The sequence below is a fragment of the Caretta caretta genome, chromosome 6 (assembly GCF_965140235.1).
Source record: "Caretta caretta isolate rCarCar2 chromosome 6, rCarCar1.hap1, whole genome shotgun sequence".
NCBI classification, from domain to species: domain Eukaryota; kingdom Metazoa; phylum Chordata; order Testudines; family Cheloniidae; genus Caretta; species Caretta caretta.
Window position 1 is genome coordinate 110692996 of NC_134211.1, and position 17503 is coordinate 110710498.

A 17503-nucleotide genomic window follows, 5' to 3' on the forward strand; every position below is an offset into this window, starting at 1 on the left:
GCAGAACTCACCCTAGCTGCCTGGGGCCTTCGGATACAAAAGAAAGCTGTGATTGTGTAACTGTATCCATGTGGGCTGATCCCAGCACCCACACACATCTCCACTAAAGTAAATGTGGTTCTTTGCAGCTGCCGGTTGCACAATCCAGACCTTCAGAATGAGAAATGATGGTTAAGATTTAAGAAATATAATTTAAGATACAGAGAAACTCTATCACAGGGAATGGGTTTATTCATTTTACTTAAATTTGACTTGTATTGCATCTGCAAAGTCTACGGGATTCTTTGTGTTATTTTTCTAAACAAATGTGCCAGGGATGTACCTCAAACTAATGTTACAAGCTTTGGCACTCACGGGGTGGAAGCGAGGGGGAGGGGTCCTATAGTAACAACATAGTGTATAGAGAGGAAAGATGTGACTTTGAACTATCAAAGGTGGTGCATACATCAGTGTTAAAACTGGAAAATACCTTGACAGAGTTTTGGTTTTGTCCTCAATATTTTTAAACAGGGATTGGAAAGAGGTATTTATGGGTTATGTTTAGCAAACCCTTTAATTGTGGCTGAGCAAGACAAACCACTATATCTTAATTTTGCATAACAGTTCATGTCACTTCTAAAGCAGTCTTGTATAAAGGATGAACTCTGATAATATACTTTACACTAGTTCCTGCATATCCTGTGCACATACTTACTGTTTTGTATTTTAACTAGACAAAATTCCCCATTGTTGCAATAAAATCTTTTAAAAACCACCCTCCAATGTCGTAATCCCAGTACAGTTAGTGCAAAGCTGCATGCAAAAGGCATACATTTGGTAGTTTACTATGGCACTTAGTATAAATATACATCTTAAACTTGAGTTACCCAACTGATCATCTTATACACTGCTGGGGAGCCTTCTTATTATACTTTTTCATTTTCGGTTTAACTGTAAAACGATAGGTTTCAGAGTAACAGCCTTATTAGTCTGTATTCGCAAAAAGAAAAGGAGTACTTGTGGCACCTTAGAGACTAACCAATTTATTTGAGCATAAGCTTTCGTGAGCTACAGCTCACTTCATCGGATGCATACTGTGGAAAGTGTAGAAGATCTTTTTATACACACAAAGCATGAAAAAATACCTCCTCCCACCCCACTCTCCTGCTGGTAATAGCTTATCTAAAGTGATCACTCTCTCCTTACAATGTGTATGTACGTATTTTTTTCATGCTTTGTGTGTTTAAAAAGATCTTCTACACTTTCCACAGTATGCATCCGATGAAGTGAGATGTAGCTCACGAAAGCTTATGCTCAAATAAATTGGTTAGTCTCTAAGGTGCCACAAGTACTCCTTTTCTTTTTGTAAAAAGATAGAGGCTTTCTCATAATCATAACTTCATATGTGAATAAGAGCTTCTTTCTTAACACCTCCCCTTTCCACTTTCTGTTTGTGAGGCTTCAGTATTGTCTGTTCATAAAAAATAAAAGGGATAATAAGCAGTTTTTTGAGTGATTTAAGATTTCAAACTGAAATTTTCTTTGAGAAACTCTGAATCTAAAAGAGAGCTTTTACCGATTCACTTTTTTTTTTCTACTCACCCATCTAAAACATTGGATTACTATAGGCTTCCTACAATCTGTAGATCTAGCTGTGCATGGTGGAAGTCAAAGTTCATTTGTATCTACATGCGTTCCAAAAGGAAACAGATGGTCACAATTTTGGGGTTCAGGTCCTTTTTGTAGCAAAGTATTTTACATGGGATTGTATATCCTATTTATTTCTCACTCTCTAATTCAGATAATCTATGCTACCACTCTCTTTTGCCCCCCCAACCCCCCCCCCCAAAAAAAAAACCTCACCAAGCACATTCAGTCACTCTCTGTGTGTGCAATTAGCCTTCTGAGGGCTTGTCACTGGAAAGTGACTGCCAGCTTCATTTTATTCTCCTGTACAATTTGCATAGCCTATGCAGCATTAATTAGGTTTGATATTGCAGTACTCGAGCCTGAGGGCTGATTGAATCCAAAATACTTTGAGAGGAGAGTAGTCCAGAAGGGGGATATGTTTTTGTTCTTCATCATTGCATTTCTGCAGTAAATTGGTCAGGTTTGTAATCTCAGTGAATCATCCCTCCACCCCATTCCCAAAACCCAAACAAAAAATATTTGTCAGCTCAGAGACCGAGTTCTCTGTATGACAACTTAGGCAATACGGGGATTTCTCTGGGCCATACAACTTGGAGAGGGGGTTGGAGGGCTCTCAAAAATGCTTGGTCTCAGTGTTTCCTTTTTCAGGAGGAGATGAGGAGCTTCCTTATTATACTTTCTTTCTTTCTTCAGTTTAACTGTTAAATGATTGAGGCTTTCTCCTAATCATAACTTCATCACACGTAATTAATGAATAAGAGCTGCTGCTTCTTCGAGTGCTTGCTCATGTAGATTCCATTCTAGGTGTGCGCGCACCCACGTACGTGGTCGTCAGAGTTTTTTGCCTTAGTGGTATCCGTAGGGTCAGCAGTGGTGTCCCCTTGAATGCCACACTCATGTGTTGGTATATCAGTTCCTTCTCACCGCCCATGGTGTTTAGTCAGAGCGCCTTTTCTTGCATAGCAAGGGCTAGCAGTTTTGTTTCTACTGACTTCAGCCTTAGGGCCTTGTAAATAGTTTGTTTATAGTAGTTGTTAAGTGTAGTTAGACGTTAGAGTCCTAGCAGGGACTTTGCCTGAGGCGGGGCATGCCCCGGTCTCCTGGGTTTAAGCCCTGCGCAGACAGTAACAGGCCTATGCCTTTAAGTGACCCCCATAGTAGCTGCCTCAAGTGCTTGGGGGGATCACTCGTGAAGGACAAGTGCCGCATTTGTGAAAACTTTCGGCCAGAAACTAAAAAAGAGTGGGATATTCATTTTGGGCTCTCCTCACGGAGTCTGCCCTTCACCCGGCTTCCAAGCCATCCCATCAATACTCGCCTAGTGCCTTGGTATGCAGTTCACCCCTGGCACTGGGCTCCACCCATCACCACTTCCTGTCACCAGTGCCCAAAAAGAAAACTAGGATGGCTCCAGGCAAGAAAGACCAACTGGCCACTCCGGAGCTACGTGTGCATGCCTCTCTGGTCAGGGCCCTTAGCCCCTTGAAACTTCCACCACAAACTCCCGGGAGCTGTATGGGACCCAACCTGCTGATGGCACAGATGCCTTCCCCAGCTCCCCAGGCGCCGAGAGAGCAGATGCCTCTGCCCATGGTGCCGACGCTGCAGGAAATAGCAAAGGCTCCCCATGAGGGCAAGCCAGCCCCTAAGAGCGCTCGGGGGGCAGTGGAGCACCGCCAATCCCCTGAGACAAGATAGTGCTTTCCACCTCCCCACTGCAGATCCCCAGAGTCACAGCCCAGATCCTCTGGGGCTCTCCCTTGGTCACCGGCACCACGTTTGAGGTCCTTGGTGTCTCAACATGAATAGCTTAGAGGAAGGCGCTGGTCTCCATATTACTGGCACCATTCGCCCTCCCACCGGTTGTCCTCTTGGCACAGATCTTGGTTACCTGCCCCATGGGAGAGCTCCTCGTCATGTCTCCAGTCCTTCCAGCACTGGTCCCCTTGATACCAGCACCAATCTTCTCGCTCTGGGCATTGGTCTCCGGCGGCAACAGCTGGCAGGCAGACTCCAGACATCAACGGCCCCACTGTGGTCACTAGAAGGGGATTCCTCTGGCATGGAAGGGCAGTTCAGGCCCTCACACAGACTTCAGTGGCACGATTGGGCACCTGAGGCTGTGTCAACATGTACGCCGCCGCCTTGGCAGCACAGCCAGTGGCCAGCACAGTGGCCTTATTGGGGCACGCCAGTCATGGCAATGCCCCCTTTGCACCGCTCATCTGCTGCCGCCTTGGAGCAACAGTTGTCACCAACAACACCGGGCTCGGTGCATGAAGTGTGCTTGGAGTTCAAGGCAGAGGAGACTGCACCCATCCCTAAACCTTCTTCCCCTGTGGTGGACAATTCTCCGGGCCCCTCCCAGCGGTACAGTCATTGTCTTCGTCCCCGGATGAGACGGTCGCAGGACCCTTGTGGGCCAGCTCACCAGACTATTTTAAAGAAATCCAGGCCCTGCTTCAATGGGTGGCCGAGAACTTTGGCCTAAAGGTGAAGGAGATGACTGAGCAGGCAGATATCTTGTTCAGCATCCTCTCAGCCTCTACTCCTGCCCGTGTCGCACTACCAGTGCATGATGGAGTCCTCAAAATTGCCAAGGCCCTCTGGCAAACCCCATTGTCCATCCCTCCCATTTCCAAAATGGCCGAAAAGAAGTACTTTGTCCCGGCCAAAGGGTTTGAGTATCTTTGTACTCGCCCTCACCTGGGCTCACTGGTTGTCTCTGCAGCCAATGAAAAAGACAAGCAGGGGCACACCCAGCTCAACTCCCAGAACAAAGGGGCCAAAAGACTGGACTTGTTTGGGAGGAAAAATTATTCAACTGCCAGCCTACAATTCCTGGGTGGCGAACCATCAGGCCCTCCTAGGCAGATACAATTTTTACTTATTGGACTCCCTCAGTAAGTTCAAGGAGTCCCTCCCACAGGGTTTGCCCAAGAATACAGCACCCTGGTGGAGGAGGGCACCATGATGGCTAGGTGCTACCTCCAAATGGAGTGGGATGTGGTGTTTTTTTGAGCAGACATGCGAAGCTGCATGGGTTAAAGGACACTCTGGCCACCCTTTGCTTTCTGGACATGCATACGCTGCAGGCTGCATGGAAGCAGTTCCGGCCACCCCCGCTGCCAAGACCTTGGGATCTGCAAGTAGAAGGGATAGGGACATTCGTTTTGTAACCACCGCTGCCCTTCCTCCTCCCACTCACCTGCACAGCCCGGCCCAGCAAAGCCTCCTGAGGGCCAGAAGCACTCATTTTGAGGGTGCCCTTGAGAGCAACATCCGAGTCAACTCCCAGGATCCACTCTATTCTTTCCTCGACTGTTTGTTTTCATCCCTACTGTTTGGCCTTGTCATGGGTCATCTCAGACCGCTGAGTGCTGGACATAGTGTCCAGCTACACCCTGAAGTTTTCGGCTACCCCTCCCTCCCACCCCTCTCTTTCCCGTCCCTCTTCAGGGACCCTTCTCATGAGCGGCTCTTCATTCAAGAGTTGAGAACCTCCTGAACCTAGGGGTGGTGGAGGAGGTCCCTCAGGACATGTGAATAAAGGGTTCTACTCCTGTTATTTCCTAATCCCAAAAGCAAAAGGGGGCCTCAGACCCATTCTGGATCTGCGATGCCTCAACAAGTCTCTCAAGAAGTTGAAGTTTCGCATGGTCTCCCTGGCCTCCATCATCCCCTCCCCGGATCCAGGAGACTGTACGCCGCTCTCAACTTGAAGGACACATATTTCCATATTCCAAGATCATAGACATTTCCTCCGTTTCATAGTGGGTGGACACCATTTCCAATTCACAGCGCTGCCCTTTGGTCTCTCATTGGCCCCAATGGTCTTCACAAAATGTATGGCGCCAGTGGCCACTTACCTGAGATATCGAGGGGTCCAGGTCTTCCTGTATCTCAACAATTGGCTCATCACGGGCAGGTCTCAGGAACAAGTGCAGAGAAGCCTCGTTCTGGTGCATTCCATCTGCTGCGACCTCGGTCTGCTGGCAAATGAGAAAAAATCCACCTTAAGGCCAGTTCAACAAATAGAGTTCATTGGGACACTTCTCGACTCCACGCGAGCCAGAGCCTTCCTTCCGGAGGTGCATTTTCAGGTCATGTCGGACCTGATCTCCCATGTGAAGAACCACCCGCTCACCATGGCTCACACCTGCTGCGGTTGTTGGGCCACATGGCCGCCTGTACATACATGGTCAGTCATGACCTAGAGCAGGTAGTCAGGGTGCTGGATCACATCTTATCGTCCCCAGATTGGTGGATGAACCCCGGGTTGGTGCTGCAGGGAGTTCCCTTTGCGGCCCTGTCCCTATCGCTGACCCTGGTCTCCGATGCTTCGGACCTGGGTTAGGGAGCCCACCAGAGCGAGCTCAGCATGCAAGGCCACTGGCTGCAAGATGATCTGGCCCTCCATATAAACATCAGGGAGCTCAAAGCGGTTTGCCTGGCCTTCCAGGCTTTCTTGCCCCACCTGAGGGGCAAGGTGGTTCAGGTCCTCATGGACGAAACAACTGCAGAACCAAGTCATCGGCCTTTGCCAAAAAGCTCTCCGCCTTTGGGATTTTTGTGTGCAGCAGGCCATTCATCTGGTAGCCATGCATTTGCCTGGGACCAGGAACATGTTTGCAGATTGCTTCAACAGGACGGTCTCGTCTCGCCACGAGTGGTCACTCCATCCAGAGTATTCAGTATTCTCTTCCAAAAGTGAGGGACTCACCAGATGGACTCGTTCGCGTTCCGGTAGAACAGGAAACGCCAGGTGTTCACTCCGGGAGATGGACAGGGGTTCCCTGTCAGACACTTTCCTGCTCCCGTGGTTGGAGACCCTGATGTACACCTTCCCGCCAGTGCCATTGATCCACAGAGTCCTCCTGAAGGTCAGACCAGACAGGACGAAGGTCATCCTGATAGCCCGTGAGTGGCCTCGCCAGCACTGGTTCAGCATGCTGCTGGACCTTTCGGTAGCCACCTTGCTGCGGCTGTGTTTCTGGCCAGACCTGCTGTCCCAGAACCATGGCAGTCTTTTGAAACCAAACCTGGCGGTGTTGCACTTTACAGCATGGGGCAAGGGTGGGCAAACTTTTTGGCCCGAGGGCCACATCCGTGTTGAGAAACTGTATGGAGGTCTGTGTGGGGAAGGCTGTGCCTCCCCAAACAGCCTGGCCCCCGCCCCCTATCTGCTCCCTCCCAGGACCCCCGCCCCTGACAGGCCCCCCTGGGACTCCCACGCCTATCCAACGCCCCCTGTTCCCCGTCCCACTCACCCTCCTGTCCCCTTACCATGCTGCTCAGAGCAGCAGGAGTTCTCAGCCCCGCTGCCCGGCCAGAGCCAGGCACACTACCTACACTGCCTGGCAGGAGAGGCGGGCCAGAGTGCTGGCGCCACGCTGAGGCTGCAAGGGAGGGGCTGGGCAGGACAGGCCCGCGGGCCGGAAGTGGCCCGCAGGCCGTAATTTTCCCACCTGTGGCATGGGGTGATGCTGGCTTCGCAGAGCAGTGCTGCACGCTGCAAGACTGTGAACTCCAAGCCCACCTTCTTGGACACTGCTTGTGAGTCACCTAGGATGGAATCGACGTGAGCAAGCACTGGAAGAAGAAAAAGCGGTTACCTACCTTTCATAACCGTTGTTCTTCGAGATGTGTTGCTCATGTCCATTCCATTACCCGCCCTCCTGCTCCTCTGTTGGAGTTGCCGGCAAGAATGACCTGAGAGAGCATAGGCCCAGCGGCACTGATATACTGACGCATGAGCGCAGCACTGAAGGGGGCACCACTGCCAGCCTTACAGATACCGCTAAGGCAAAAATCACCGGCGACCACGTATGTGGGCGCGCACACACCTAGAATGGAATGAACATGAGCCCCACATCTCGAAGAACAACAGTTATGAAACTGTAACCGTTTTTTCTTAACTCCTCTCCTTTCCTGGAGTCAGAAAGCAAAGAAAATAAGACATTAACTAAGTGGTATGAGAGAGCTTTACTTTTTTTTAATTTAAATCCTTAGCCTTGGTACAGAGACCTTGTCTTCTATCTATGAACACTTGTGTATATCTGTGACACTATATAAGCCCTGGAGATCCCCATGTTGACATCCAGATTCTTTTCTGTGGGTTTTTAAACTGATTGAATTCTACAAAGGTATACCTAGGGCCAGCAAAGCAACTTTTCCAAGATAGGTTAGATATTTAAATTCTCAATGCCTGCACGATATACTAAGGGTCTCAATGTGCTTGGAGCTGTCAAAAGCTATTGTCCATAATAGAGAGCAGCTGCATATTCTGTGAACTCAGTAGAATAACAATCTGAAGTTACTTACACTTACAGAGGAATAAACATTTGATGTTCAGCCTCATGGGAGATTCACGTTGCTGATGCTGCATGTTGTCATCCTGTAGCTTGAGTCCATTGTACTAGATTTATGCACAGGCCTGTGAATTTCCGTGTGTAGATGAAATACTCACCAATCTGAAACCTCTAATCCACTTCAAACTATTTTCCTGACTTCGTTATCAAAGCTCTCACTTCTAAAGCTGAATGCAAAACTTGCCTCACTGGTCCATCATTAAATCTGTCTGGCTATTGTAGTGTGTTTCTGCTGTTCTCCTACTCCCCCGGTGCACGGAGATCTGTGTAGGCAGATTCCCTAAACAGAATAGCTTCTTGCTCCTGGGCTGGCTTAGACACTTAGGGCCTGATGGATTTGGATCCTCATTCGGTGAGCCTTCATGCATATGTGTGTTCAGTGTTTAAAGATTTCTAATTAGCAAATGGACGCTGCACAGCGTGAAGAAACTTTCTTCCTGATTTGCAGTTATAAGGTGTCACTAACCAGACTCATATCCAGTATTTTAACTTGCAGATGAGCACATACAGGAATGCAATTTTGGATCCTCTCCTGTCTCATTTCATTTCTTTTCTTTTTTTTTTTTTCTTTAAAGTTCTTGGCACTATTCCAGCCTCTATACAACAACTTTAATCTTAGGATGGAGGATTTTTTTTGGTGTGCAAGTTAACATATGATCTTTTTTGGAGGTGATATTAAAGAGATTCAAATGTGCTTTTTGATGGGAGTGTGAGGGGTAATAAAATGATTTTTCCATGTAATAAACTGCTGAAACGGTTAGAAAAATTAGTGGTTTGCCGGAAGATATCTCTGATTATAGACAGAGGTGGGGAAATATTTATAGCTTTTTTGGGTCAAAATAGATCAGCTTGGTATCTAATTCTTTGTAGAATGTGAGGTTAATATGTGTGAAATATATCCCCTTCCCCATGCTACCATCCTACTCTCTCCTCTCCCTCCTTCCTGGAAAAGAGATCTTTCTAGTTTGAATTCCTCAAACAGGTAAAACTCTGTATCTTGTTTGTTAGCACTGTACTAAAATAAAGTGGGTAAAAATTCCTTAAAAATTATTGTTCTTAAGAATTACTTTGCAGTCACCTCAACCCTCATGTTCAATCTTGAATTGGGTTGCATTTGTTTTTTCCTTGTGTCTGGCACAACTCTTACGTTGTGTTCACCCACCCTCACCCCATCAAATTGAATTTCCTTTTGGGAATGAATTAAACTAACCCATTGAGGCCTGGCCATGACATTTAACTGATGATTAGGCACTTGTACCAGAAATGGAAGCCAACTAAAAAAGCAACAGAAATATCTGTATCTGGAAAGACACTATTGTCGTGTAGAAAAGATTGATGTGGTATCATTTATTTGTGATCACAGTGCCCCATAGCATGATGTTGTCACACAAAGGATTTAATTCCTGTTACTTTGCAACTTACTGTGTTCCACCAGAACGGAAGGATGAGATGTAATTTTCAAAGGCATCTCTGTGACTAAAGAGCCTAAACCCCGTCGACTTCAGTCTCCTTGAGAGTCTGTCTTTCTTTTGAGAACAGAGGTTGTGTAAAATGTCTGCTTCCCAGGTGCCGCCACCTGAGACGATGCCTCCGGTGAAGAAGGAGAAGCACAGTACACAGGCTAAAAACAGGGCGAAGAGGAAACCTCCCAAAGGAATGTTCCTTTCTCAAGAGGACGTGGAGGCAGTTTCTGCCAATGCCACTGCTGCTACCACTGTGCTCAGACAACTGGACATGGAATTGGTCTCAATCAAGCGACAGGTAGGAACCACTCCAAAGACAGCTCAGGAGTAGATTTGTCCTCTGATATTTTAAAGGTGCTGCTGTCGGTCACCACGTGGGTTGTTACGGGGGATTTATAGCGTGGCTGTGATGGCTTACAACAGGATGTGGCTTAATTAACAAGCTGCCAGCCTACCAAAGTGAATTAGCCCAGGACTGTTTAAATCTAGTTTTGTAGTTACAAAGCAGCAAGAAATAGTTCATTGTGATCCAAAGAGTTTGTCAGCCCTCTGTCTGCCTTTTAACCTGGTGTTGCTCGTATTTTTGAACTTGAATTTTGCTTTGGGTGGTGTATCTTCCAGCAGTAACTGCTTTGCATCTACCGTATTTAGCTTTCTTCACGTTTTTCTCATGTCACCTTTGGAATAGCCAGAGCCGCTCTCCACTTCTGGCTATAGATCTCTTCTGTGGCATCTCCTACAGCCCTAACGCATCTCTTCAGTGTCCTCCGTCGTGTTTCCCCCCCATGCTGGCAAACATGATGGAGCTGAACTTTGCATTGGGTGCAAACACAGTTCTTCACTCTGTGTCTGTGGAGCTTGTGCGACAGGGGAGAGGGTGGGGGTTTTGTTTAGTTTTTTAATTGGACCTTCACCTTTTGGAAGTTTTGGCATCAGCTCAAAATGCGAAGCTGAGATTCTGCTGTGGTTTGACATGTGTTTTCTGCAGGCAGGTGCTGGGCAAGTTTCCCCACGTATTTCTGCACCGCCAGTAGATCAGTCTTAAACTGATTCATGGTAAATGTTCTCTGTACATCTAAAAGCCAAGACAGAAGTGCTAATGAATCGTTTCCTGGGTTTAGTCCTTTTGCCTATGTCCTAGATCTGAACACTCCCTTGACTTCAGAATTTAGAGCTGGTTCAGGTCCATTTCAAACTACTATAGTCATTTTTAGCTTTGAATTACTATTGTGTGTGTTATTGTTTGAAGGTAGTACCGAGGGCCAGCAGAGGATGGGGTCCCCTTATGCTGGGCACTGTACAAACATAGAATAAGAAACAGACCCTGCTCCAAAGAGCTTACAGTATAAATAGATTTAATAATCGCCCCAGATGTTTCTTGTACTTGGGGTACAGATGAATCTTCTTTCATAAAAAGAGGATTCAGGGAGAGCTGCAAAGTCAAGCTGGTAGGGTGTTCACAAGGGTGGCTGGGACAGGGCTTGTTGAACCATTTTTATCCTTGCTGAAAGTCACTGCTTCTTTTTTCTCTCCCCCCCTCCCCCCCCCGGCCCAGATTCAAAATATCAAGCAGACAAATAGCGCTCTCAAAGAAAAACTTGAAGGTGGAATAGAACAATACAGACTTCCAGAGGTATGCCAGTTCACACACTGCTATGTATGCATCTCTTCTGCATTTCCTAATATCAAGTCCTAATTTTTGCTTAAATGTCATAGCTGGCACTATGTAGATACAATCATTCTATCTACTGCCAGCTAACCTAGAGACCAATCTAATGGTAATTGGCCTTTGCGAGAGGGGAGGGTGGAAGAGGGTACCAGCAGGCAACTTTCAATCTGTATTTGGCTGGTTGTAAAACTTGTTTCAAATATAAACATTCAGATTGCTGGTAATACTTCGCAGTCACCATATTCGTCCGAGTGTTGTCATAACACCCTTCTGAGAGCGGTAATTATTAGCCCATTCCACAGAATGGGGGACTGGCCAGAGAAGTTAATGGCCTGACTGACAGAACTGCTGAGCACCCACAATTTCCATCAGAGTTAATGGGAGATCTCGGTACTTGGCACCTCTAATAATCAGGCTATAAGAAACTTGACTGAGATCACAGAGGGAGTTGGTGGGCAACGCCAATAAATAGAAAGAGGAACTCCCTCTAACTCCTAGTCCTGTACTCAGAGCATGGACGAAGCCCCACACTTCTGTGTCGTGTTAACAGTTAACTATGGAATCAATTTGTTTGTCAGTTAACAATAAGGAATAATACAATATTTTAATAGGAAGAAAAATACCCTATTGGAAGGATCTAGAATTAGTTCACTGCTGCATTCAGACAAGAAATTACAAACTCCGATATGAGTGAAAGTCCATTGCTTAAGTAAATGAATTACTTTGTTTATGACACCTAGGTCGTTCAGAAATTTAATGCACGTTGGACCACAGATGAGCAGCTTCTTGCTGTGCAAGGTATGGAACTATAAACCTTTCCTACTTCAGCAGGTGATGTACAGTTGAACCCTACTGCACATCAAGCTGGGATTTCTCCTTCAGTGGCTAATGGAAAATCTTGACATTACTGTATATTGTTGCCAAAGAAAGAGGGGTTAATACTCCTTCCCTTTTATGACGCATGGCATGCAGTATTCATTTGGGCAAACCGATCACTCACCTGCTTCTAGACAGTGACACTCTTAGTGCAGTCACTGCCAGGTTGCTTATACATGTAACTTACAGGTAGAGTTGGTGAGTTTAGCACTTCTGGTTTGGCTCATCCTACATGACTCCTTTTTTATATACAACTCTGTCTCTCTCTGTCTCCGCTCCCAACTCTTCTATCATCCGTCTCTTTCTCCCATTCCCAACTTTGTACCATCTTTCATGGTGGTGTAACCAGAGATGGGCCCAAACCTTGGGGGAAATTCAGCATTGGATCCTTGCAGTGTGGCTCATGCCCATCTCTAGTTGCTGTCACTGCTTATATAATTCTTCTACTTCCGTTTTCAGCAATCAGGAAGTATGGTAGAGATTTCCAGGCAATCTCTGATGTGATTGGAAATAAATCCGTGGTGCAAGTGAAACATTTTTTTGTAAGTTACCGGCGTCGTTTCAACATAGATGAAGTTCTACAGGAGTGGGAAGCAGAACATGGCAAAGAGGAGACAAATGGACCTAGTAACCAAAAGCCCGTAAAATCGCCTGACAATTCCACTAAAATGTCAGAAGAGGAAAATGAGGTAAATCTGTGACTAAAGCGTTTGGGACTGTAAAATGCTGGTTGCTTTTAGGTTCAAATACATAAATGAAGTCCAAACTGTTAACAGCCATTTTTCACAGCTTTCAACCAACTTATTTTCTTGTGTGTGTATATATACGAAATAAAGTATTTGAGCAAATTTCTCCTGTGTATGCAGTTCCCAGTGACAATATTGGGAATTCCAGGTGTAACTTAAGGTGATAAGAGACCTCCTGATTTGCAGGCTCTGGCAATATCTGTGACTGTCACTGGCATTCTCTCACCCTCATTTATTTCTGTAGCTCAGTTGGATGCTTTAGCTGGACTTAAATTCCTCAACTCTTAGTCTAGGGTTTGGTTTTTTGGACTCGGGTGTAAATTTCTAAGACGGAAACCTTACGTGTTTGTGTGTATGTGTATGCCCAAAGGGCTATATAAATAACAAGGTGGGATTGTGAAAACAGCTTGTTTTGGGCTCAATCCCAGAGCTGCTCCATGAGCGAGACTCCTGGTGACTTCATGGGGTTTCTGAGTAGACGGGTGCAATGGGACTGTTCCATCTGTCTCTTTCTTGATAATATTTCTCCACAGACTGTGCCTTTAAAGATAACCCAGGCTCTTTACAGTTCTTAAATATGATATTTTATTTACAAGATTTAATATAAATGATAGTTGTGCAATAGGAAAACCAAAACATGAACTGGACTTTGGGCTGTCTTTGACCTAGTCCTAATTCATACTAGAGAACTTTATCCAGTAGTAAATTCTACCCTTCGGCTTGGTCTACACTTAAAACTTAAATTGACTTAGCTACACGGCTCAGATGTGTGAAACTCCACACTCTTGAGCACTGTTGCTATGCCAACCTAGCCCCTGCTGTAGACACAGTTAAGTCCGTGGAAGAATGTTTCCATCAATTAGCTACCATCACTTGGGGAGGTGGAGTTCCTTCAGCGATGGAAAAACCCCTTCTGCTGTCGGGTGTCTATGCTATGGGGTTACGGCGGCATAGCTGTGGCACCATAGCTATGCCACTATAGTGCTTGTGGTGTAGACATGGCTTGAGATGCTTGCGCACGTGACCTATGGCAGAATTTGGCTCCTACTGAACTAAAGGTTTCTGTCACCATCCTTGCTTGTGGTGTTTCTCAGCTGTTCTTACCATGCTTGGTTAGCTCATGCAGCACGAGCCGTTAACTTTAGGTACACAATGAACACCACTTCATTGCTGCATGAGTCCTACTGATATTTCAGGCCACTCTTAAAGGTGTCCTTGAGTGCATTAATTAATGTCCCTACATAAAAATATCCAGAGCTTGGCAAAGACCCTTTCTGTAGGAAGGTGAATAATTACACACACACACACACCCACACACACACACACACACACACACACACACACCTTCTGTTGTGCCTTTGTTCCAGCTCTATAATGTATTTCAAATATGTAGCCAGGAACAAGTTACCTGTTTGATGCCAGGTGTCTCTACCCATCATGGATAAGGAGCTACTGTGTATTAGTCAGTGTTACTGATTGTTGAAACCCCCCCCCCCCCCACCCCCTCTCAATTCCTTAGGCCCTAAGGCTTAGGAGTTATCCTGGCCTCAGATTAACCCTTGTTCCTAAATTAACTTTTTAAAAGGTGGAATCTCCCTTCAGACTGGAAGTGAATGGGTGGATACAGAAGGAGGTATTTACAGTGTGTAGCAACAGCTAAAAGCTTGGGGTCCGTTCCAGGAGGCACAAGGGCTCTGGAAGGCCAGCCTGGAGTTGGTGGCTAGTACAGAGCAGGGTTGGATGGAGTGAGAGGAGGGGGGAGAGGCTAAGTGGCAGGAGAGTAGGGATGTGAAAGCCAAGTGGAGCAGCTGCTGAGGAGGTAGGAGGGTTGGGTGGAGTAGGATACATTACACTTTTCTCCATTGAGAAGGTGGGAGTATTGTGCAGAGGTAGCTTGGAGCAGAGAGAGGATGGGTTGGGTACATCAGTAGAGGCAGGAAGATGTGACTGGAAAGTGGATCCTGAGAGTAGCAGCAGGGCCCCTTTAAGCCAAGGGAGGAAGAGAGGAGGCAGAACTGAGAGGAACGACTGCCATAAAGAGTTGAATTATTTACTTGCAGCTCAGTAAAGTAGTGCCAAGGATCCAGGGTCAGGCATTCCTAGGCACTGCACAGACCAGTGACCAGGAAGAACTTGGCAGTCTAGGTGACACAGGATGTGATAGGAGGTTACAATGGACAAACTGGCTGGAGGGGTGGCAGGGTAAGGTAACAAAATAAACAGTTGAATACCGGTCTTGGTTTGCTGCTTGCTTAATCAATGTCAGATGGGTTATGGTGCTGATGAAGCCTTTTCTGTAGAAGAGGTTCTGGCATGCTACTCAAGTGGTGCTTCAGAACCAAGAGGTTTAAAACATGCCTGTCTCCTTTTGATTTAACATTTAATGCACAATGATGTGCCAGTACTAGTAACTGGCCACAAACCAAGAACAAATTAGTTAGGGTCATGCATCATATTTTCTAAAATAAAAGGCATGTGATAAAGGCATACATAAACCATGTGCCAACCTAAGATTCCACTCTCTTCCTGCTCGTTTGTTGGGTATGTCTTGCTGGAAGGAGGCAGAAGAGTTGACCTTATGGAAGGAGTTTTGAAAACAGACCAGTCCTTGCTTTTTGCCCTGCCTGCCAGTACAAGAGTGTGGGATGCAATGTTGTTGTTCCGTGAAATTAATGGCCCAAAATCTACCTGAACAATTGCTACTTCACGGAGCAGGTAGTCAACATATGCTGTTCGTTGCCTTCAGAGGAAACTAAATCCAGCCCTGGAGCTGAACTTCCAAAAGAGCCGGATCAGTTTGCCCATATTTTGTATAGTTTTATGAGCTAAGAGAGGTTAGTTCTGTATAGGGCAGGAAGGAGATTGTGCCCTCCCTCCTGTATAGCAGTGCACCATTGGGGCAGACCCAGTCCTGGGGTTCTCAGCACTTTGCCTCTGTGGCTCTGCTGGTCTGTTCTGCAGGATCAGTCTGATAGTGCATACAAGAATGCTAGCTGGCCCGGCCCAGGACCCCATTGATCTCCTCCACTCTCTACTTCAGCCATACCCTCATCTGTGGCTTTTCTCTGCCCCTGCCCAGTAAGTGCACTCAAAACCCCTATCCAAGTTCTGGTTCTTCAACTGATTGTTCCTATGTGTAGTGCCCATCAGGTCGCACATGCTCCTAGGACCAGAGATTTTTCCCTGGCTCTGTCAGTGTGGTCCACACATATGCCCCTGCTCGCCTCATGTTCTCACTAAGGGAATAGAGAGGGCTGGTGGACTACTATCATCTCAGTTCCTTCTTACTGCTCGTTGCCTAGGATGTGCAAGTGTCAAACAATGCATAGAAAGGGTGCCCTAGGTTAAGAGTCTCTCACTTCCCAACCATTGCCACCTTTGAAACTGGTGTTTTAATGGAAACTTTGACAGCCATGCATTAGCTGTTCCTGCAGATCTACACAAACACACTGTGGGGTGGGGGGTGGTTTTGTTTTGTTTGTTTCCTTTCCCCCTTCCTTTGGAGACCAACTTTCCCACTCCCTATTTACTGGGACAGAAATCATGACAGACTGAAGGTACTAGAAGTCATTTCCTTGAGTACACGATCCAGTTCTCTTCCCTCCCCTCCCCCATCCCCTTCTCTTTCAGAGATCCCTCGCAAGACCATTCTTCAGCAGGAGGCAGAGTTGCTCCTTCAACTGGGGGTGCTAGAACTAGTATCTCCCAACAGCATGGGGAAAGGAGTTCTACTTGAGGTACTGTCTCATCCCCAAGAAGACAGGGTGATGAAGACCCATTCTGGACTCTAAGGAACTAAACAAGTTCATCCATCACCTAAAGTTCAGAATGGTGTTATCAGACAATGTGGCAGCAGTCTCCTACGTCAACAAGCAGGGAGGAGCGTGCTCCTCCCAGCTTTGTGTGGAGGCCGTTGCCCTTTGGAACTGGTGCATTCCCAGGTGGATTATCTTGGCCACTGCACACCTGGCAGAGATCCACAATCCCTAGCGGATTCTCTGAGCGGACGTTTCTCCACAGAACACAAGTGGAAGCTGCTGCGCTCCCCTGTCTGGGAGGGGTTTTGAGTGTGGGGTGTCTCATCCACAAATCTCTGCATCCCATGTGAACAAGGCCAAAGACTTGTGCTTCAGAGGGAGTTGTAGCACAGGCTGTCTAGGTGATGCAATAGTCAGGGCCCTGAGATCGACACACACAGATTTCTCTCTTAACTCAGGTGTTGAAGACGATCAGACAAGACAAGGTGCAAGCCATCCTCCTAGCATTGGGTTGGGCCTGATAGTTCCGGTACACTCCATGCTTTTCAGCTGTCCGTCCAGTCTCCTCTCTGTCTTCCCCTGATGTGTCAACTATTAAGCCAGGATGAAGGACAGACTTGCCACCCCAACCCAGCCATGTTTCACCTGAAGGCATGGTATTTGGTTGGATGTCACAGTTAGAAAAGGCCTGTTTGGCTGACATCCATGCTGTCCTGTGCAGCAGTAGATAGGATACTACCAGGAAAGGTTACAAAGCAAAATGGGAAAGATTGAAATTGTGATATAACAGACAAGGAACTACACCCTTACAGGCAGAGATTCCAGGCATACTGGACTAACTTTTGTCCAGGATTGCTGTTAGCTCTCCCAGGGTAAAACTGGCAGCCCTTCATCCATTGGCAGACACCTACCCTTTATTTTTCCCACCCAGTCACCGCCAGCTTCCTGGAGGGTATGATTCAAGTCTTCACTCCAGAGGCTAGACTTGTAC

The 17503-nt window shown here is 46.7% G+C and overlaps 1 protein-coding gene across 2 annotated transcripts in view; it reads left to right on the plus strand.

Moving 5' to 3' along the window:
* Positions 1-17503, plus strand: part of RCOR1 (REST corepressor 1) — a 135967-nt gene that overhangs the window by 110068 nt on the left and 8396 nt on the right. For both annotated transcript variants that reach the window (XM_048853525.2, XM_048853526.2), the window contains exons 8-11: positions 9567-9761; positions 11019-11096; positions 11873-11930; positions 12468-12697. In XM_048853525.2, the coding sequence (XP_048709482.2) occupies positions 9567-9761; positions 11019-11096; positions 11873-11930; positions 12468-12697 (561 nt within the window). The remainder of the gene's footprint in view (positions 1-9566; positions 9762-11018; positions 11097-11872; positions 11931-12467; positions 12698-17503) is intronic.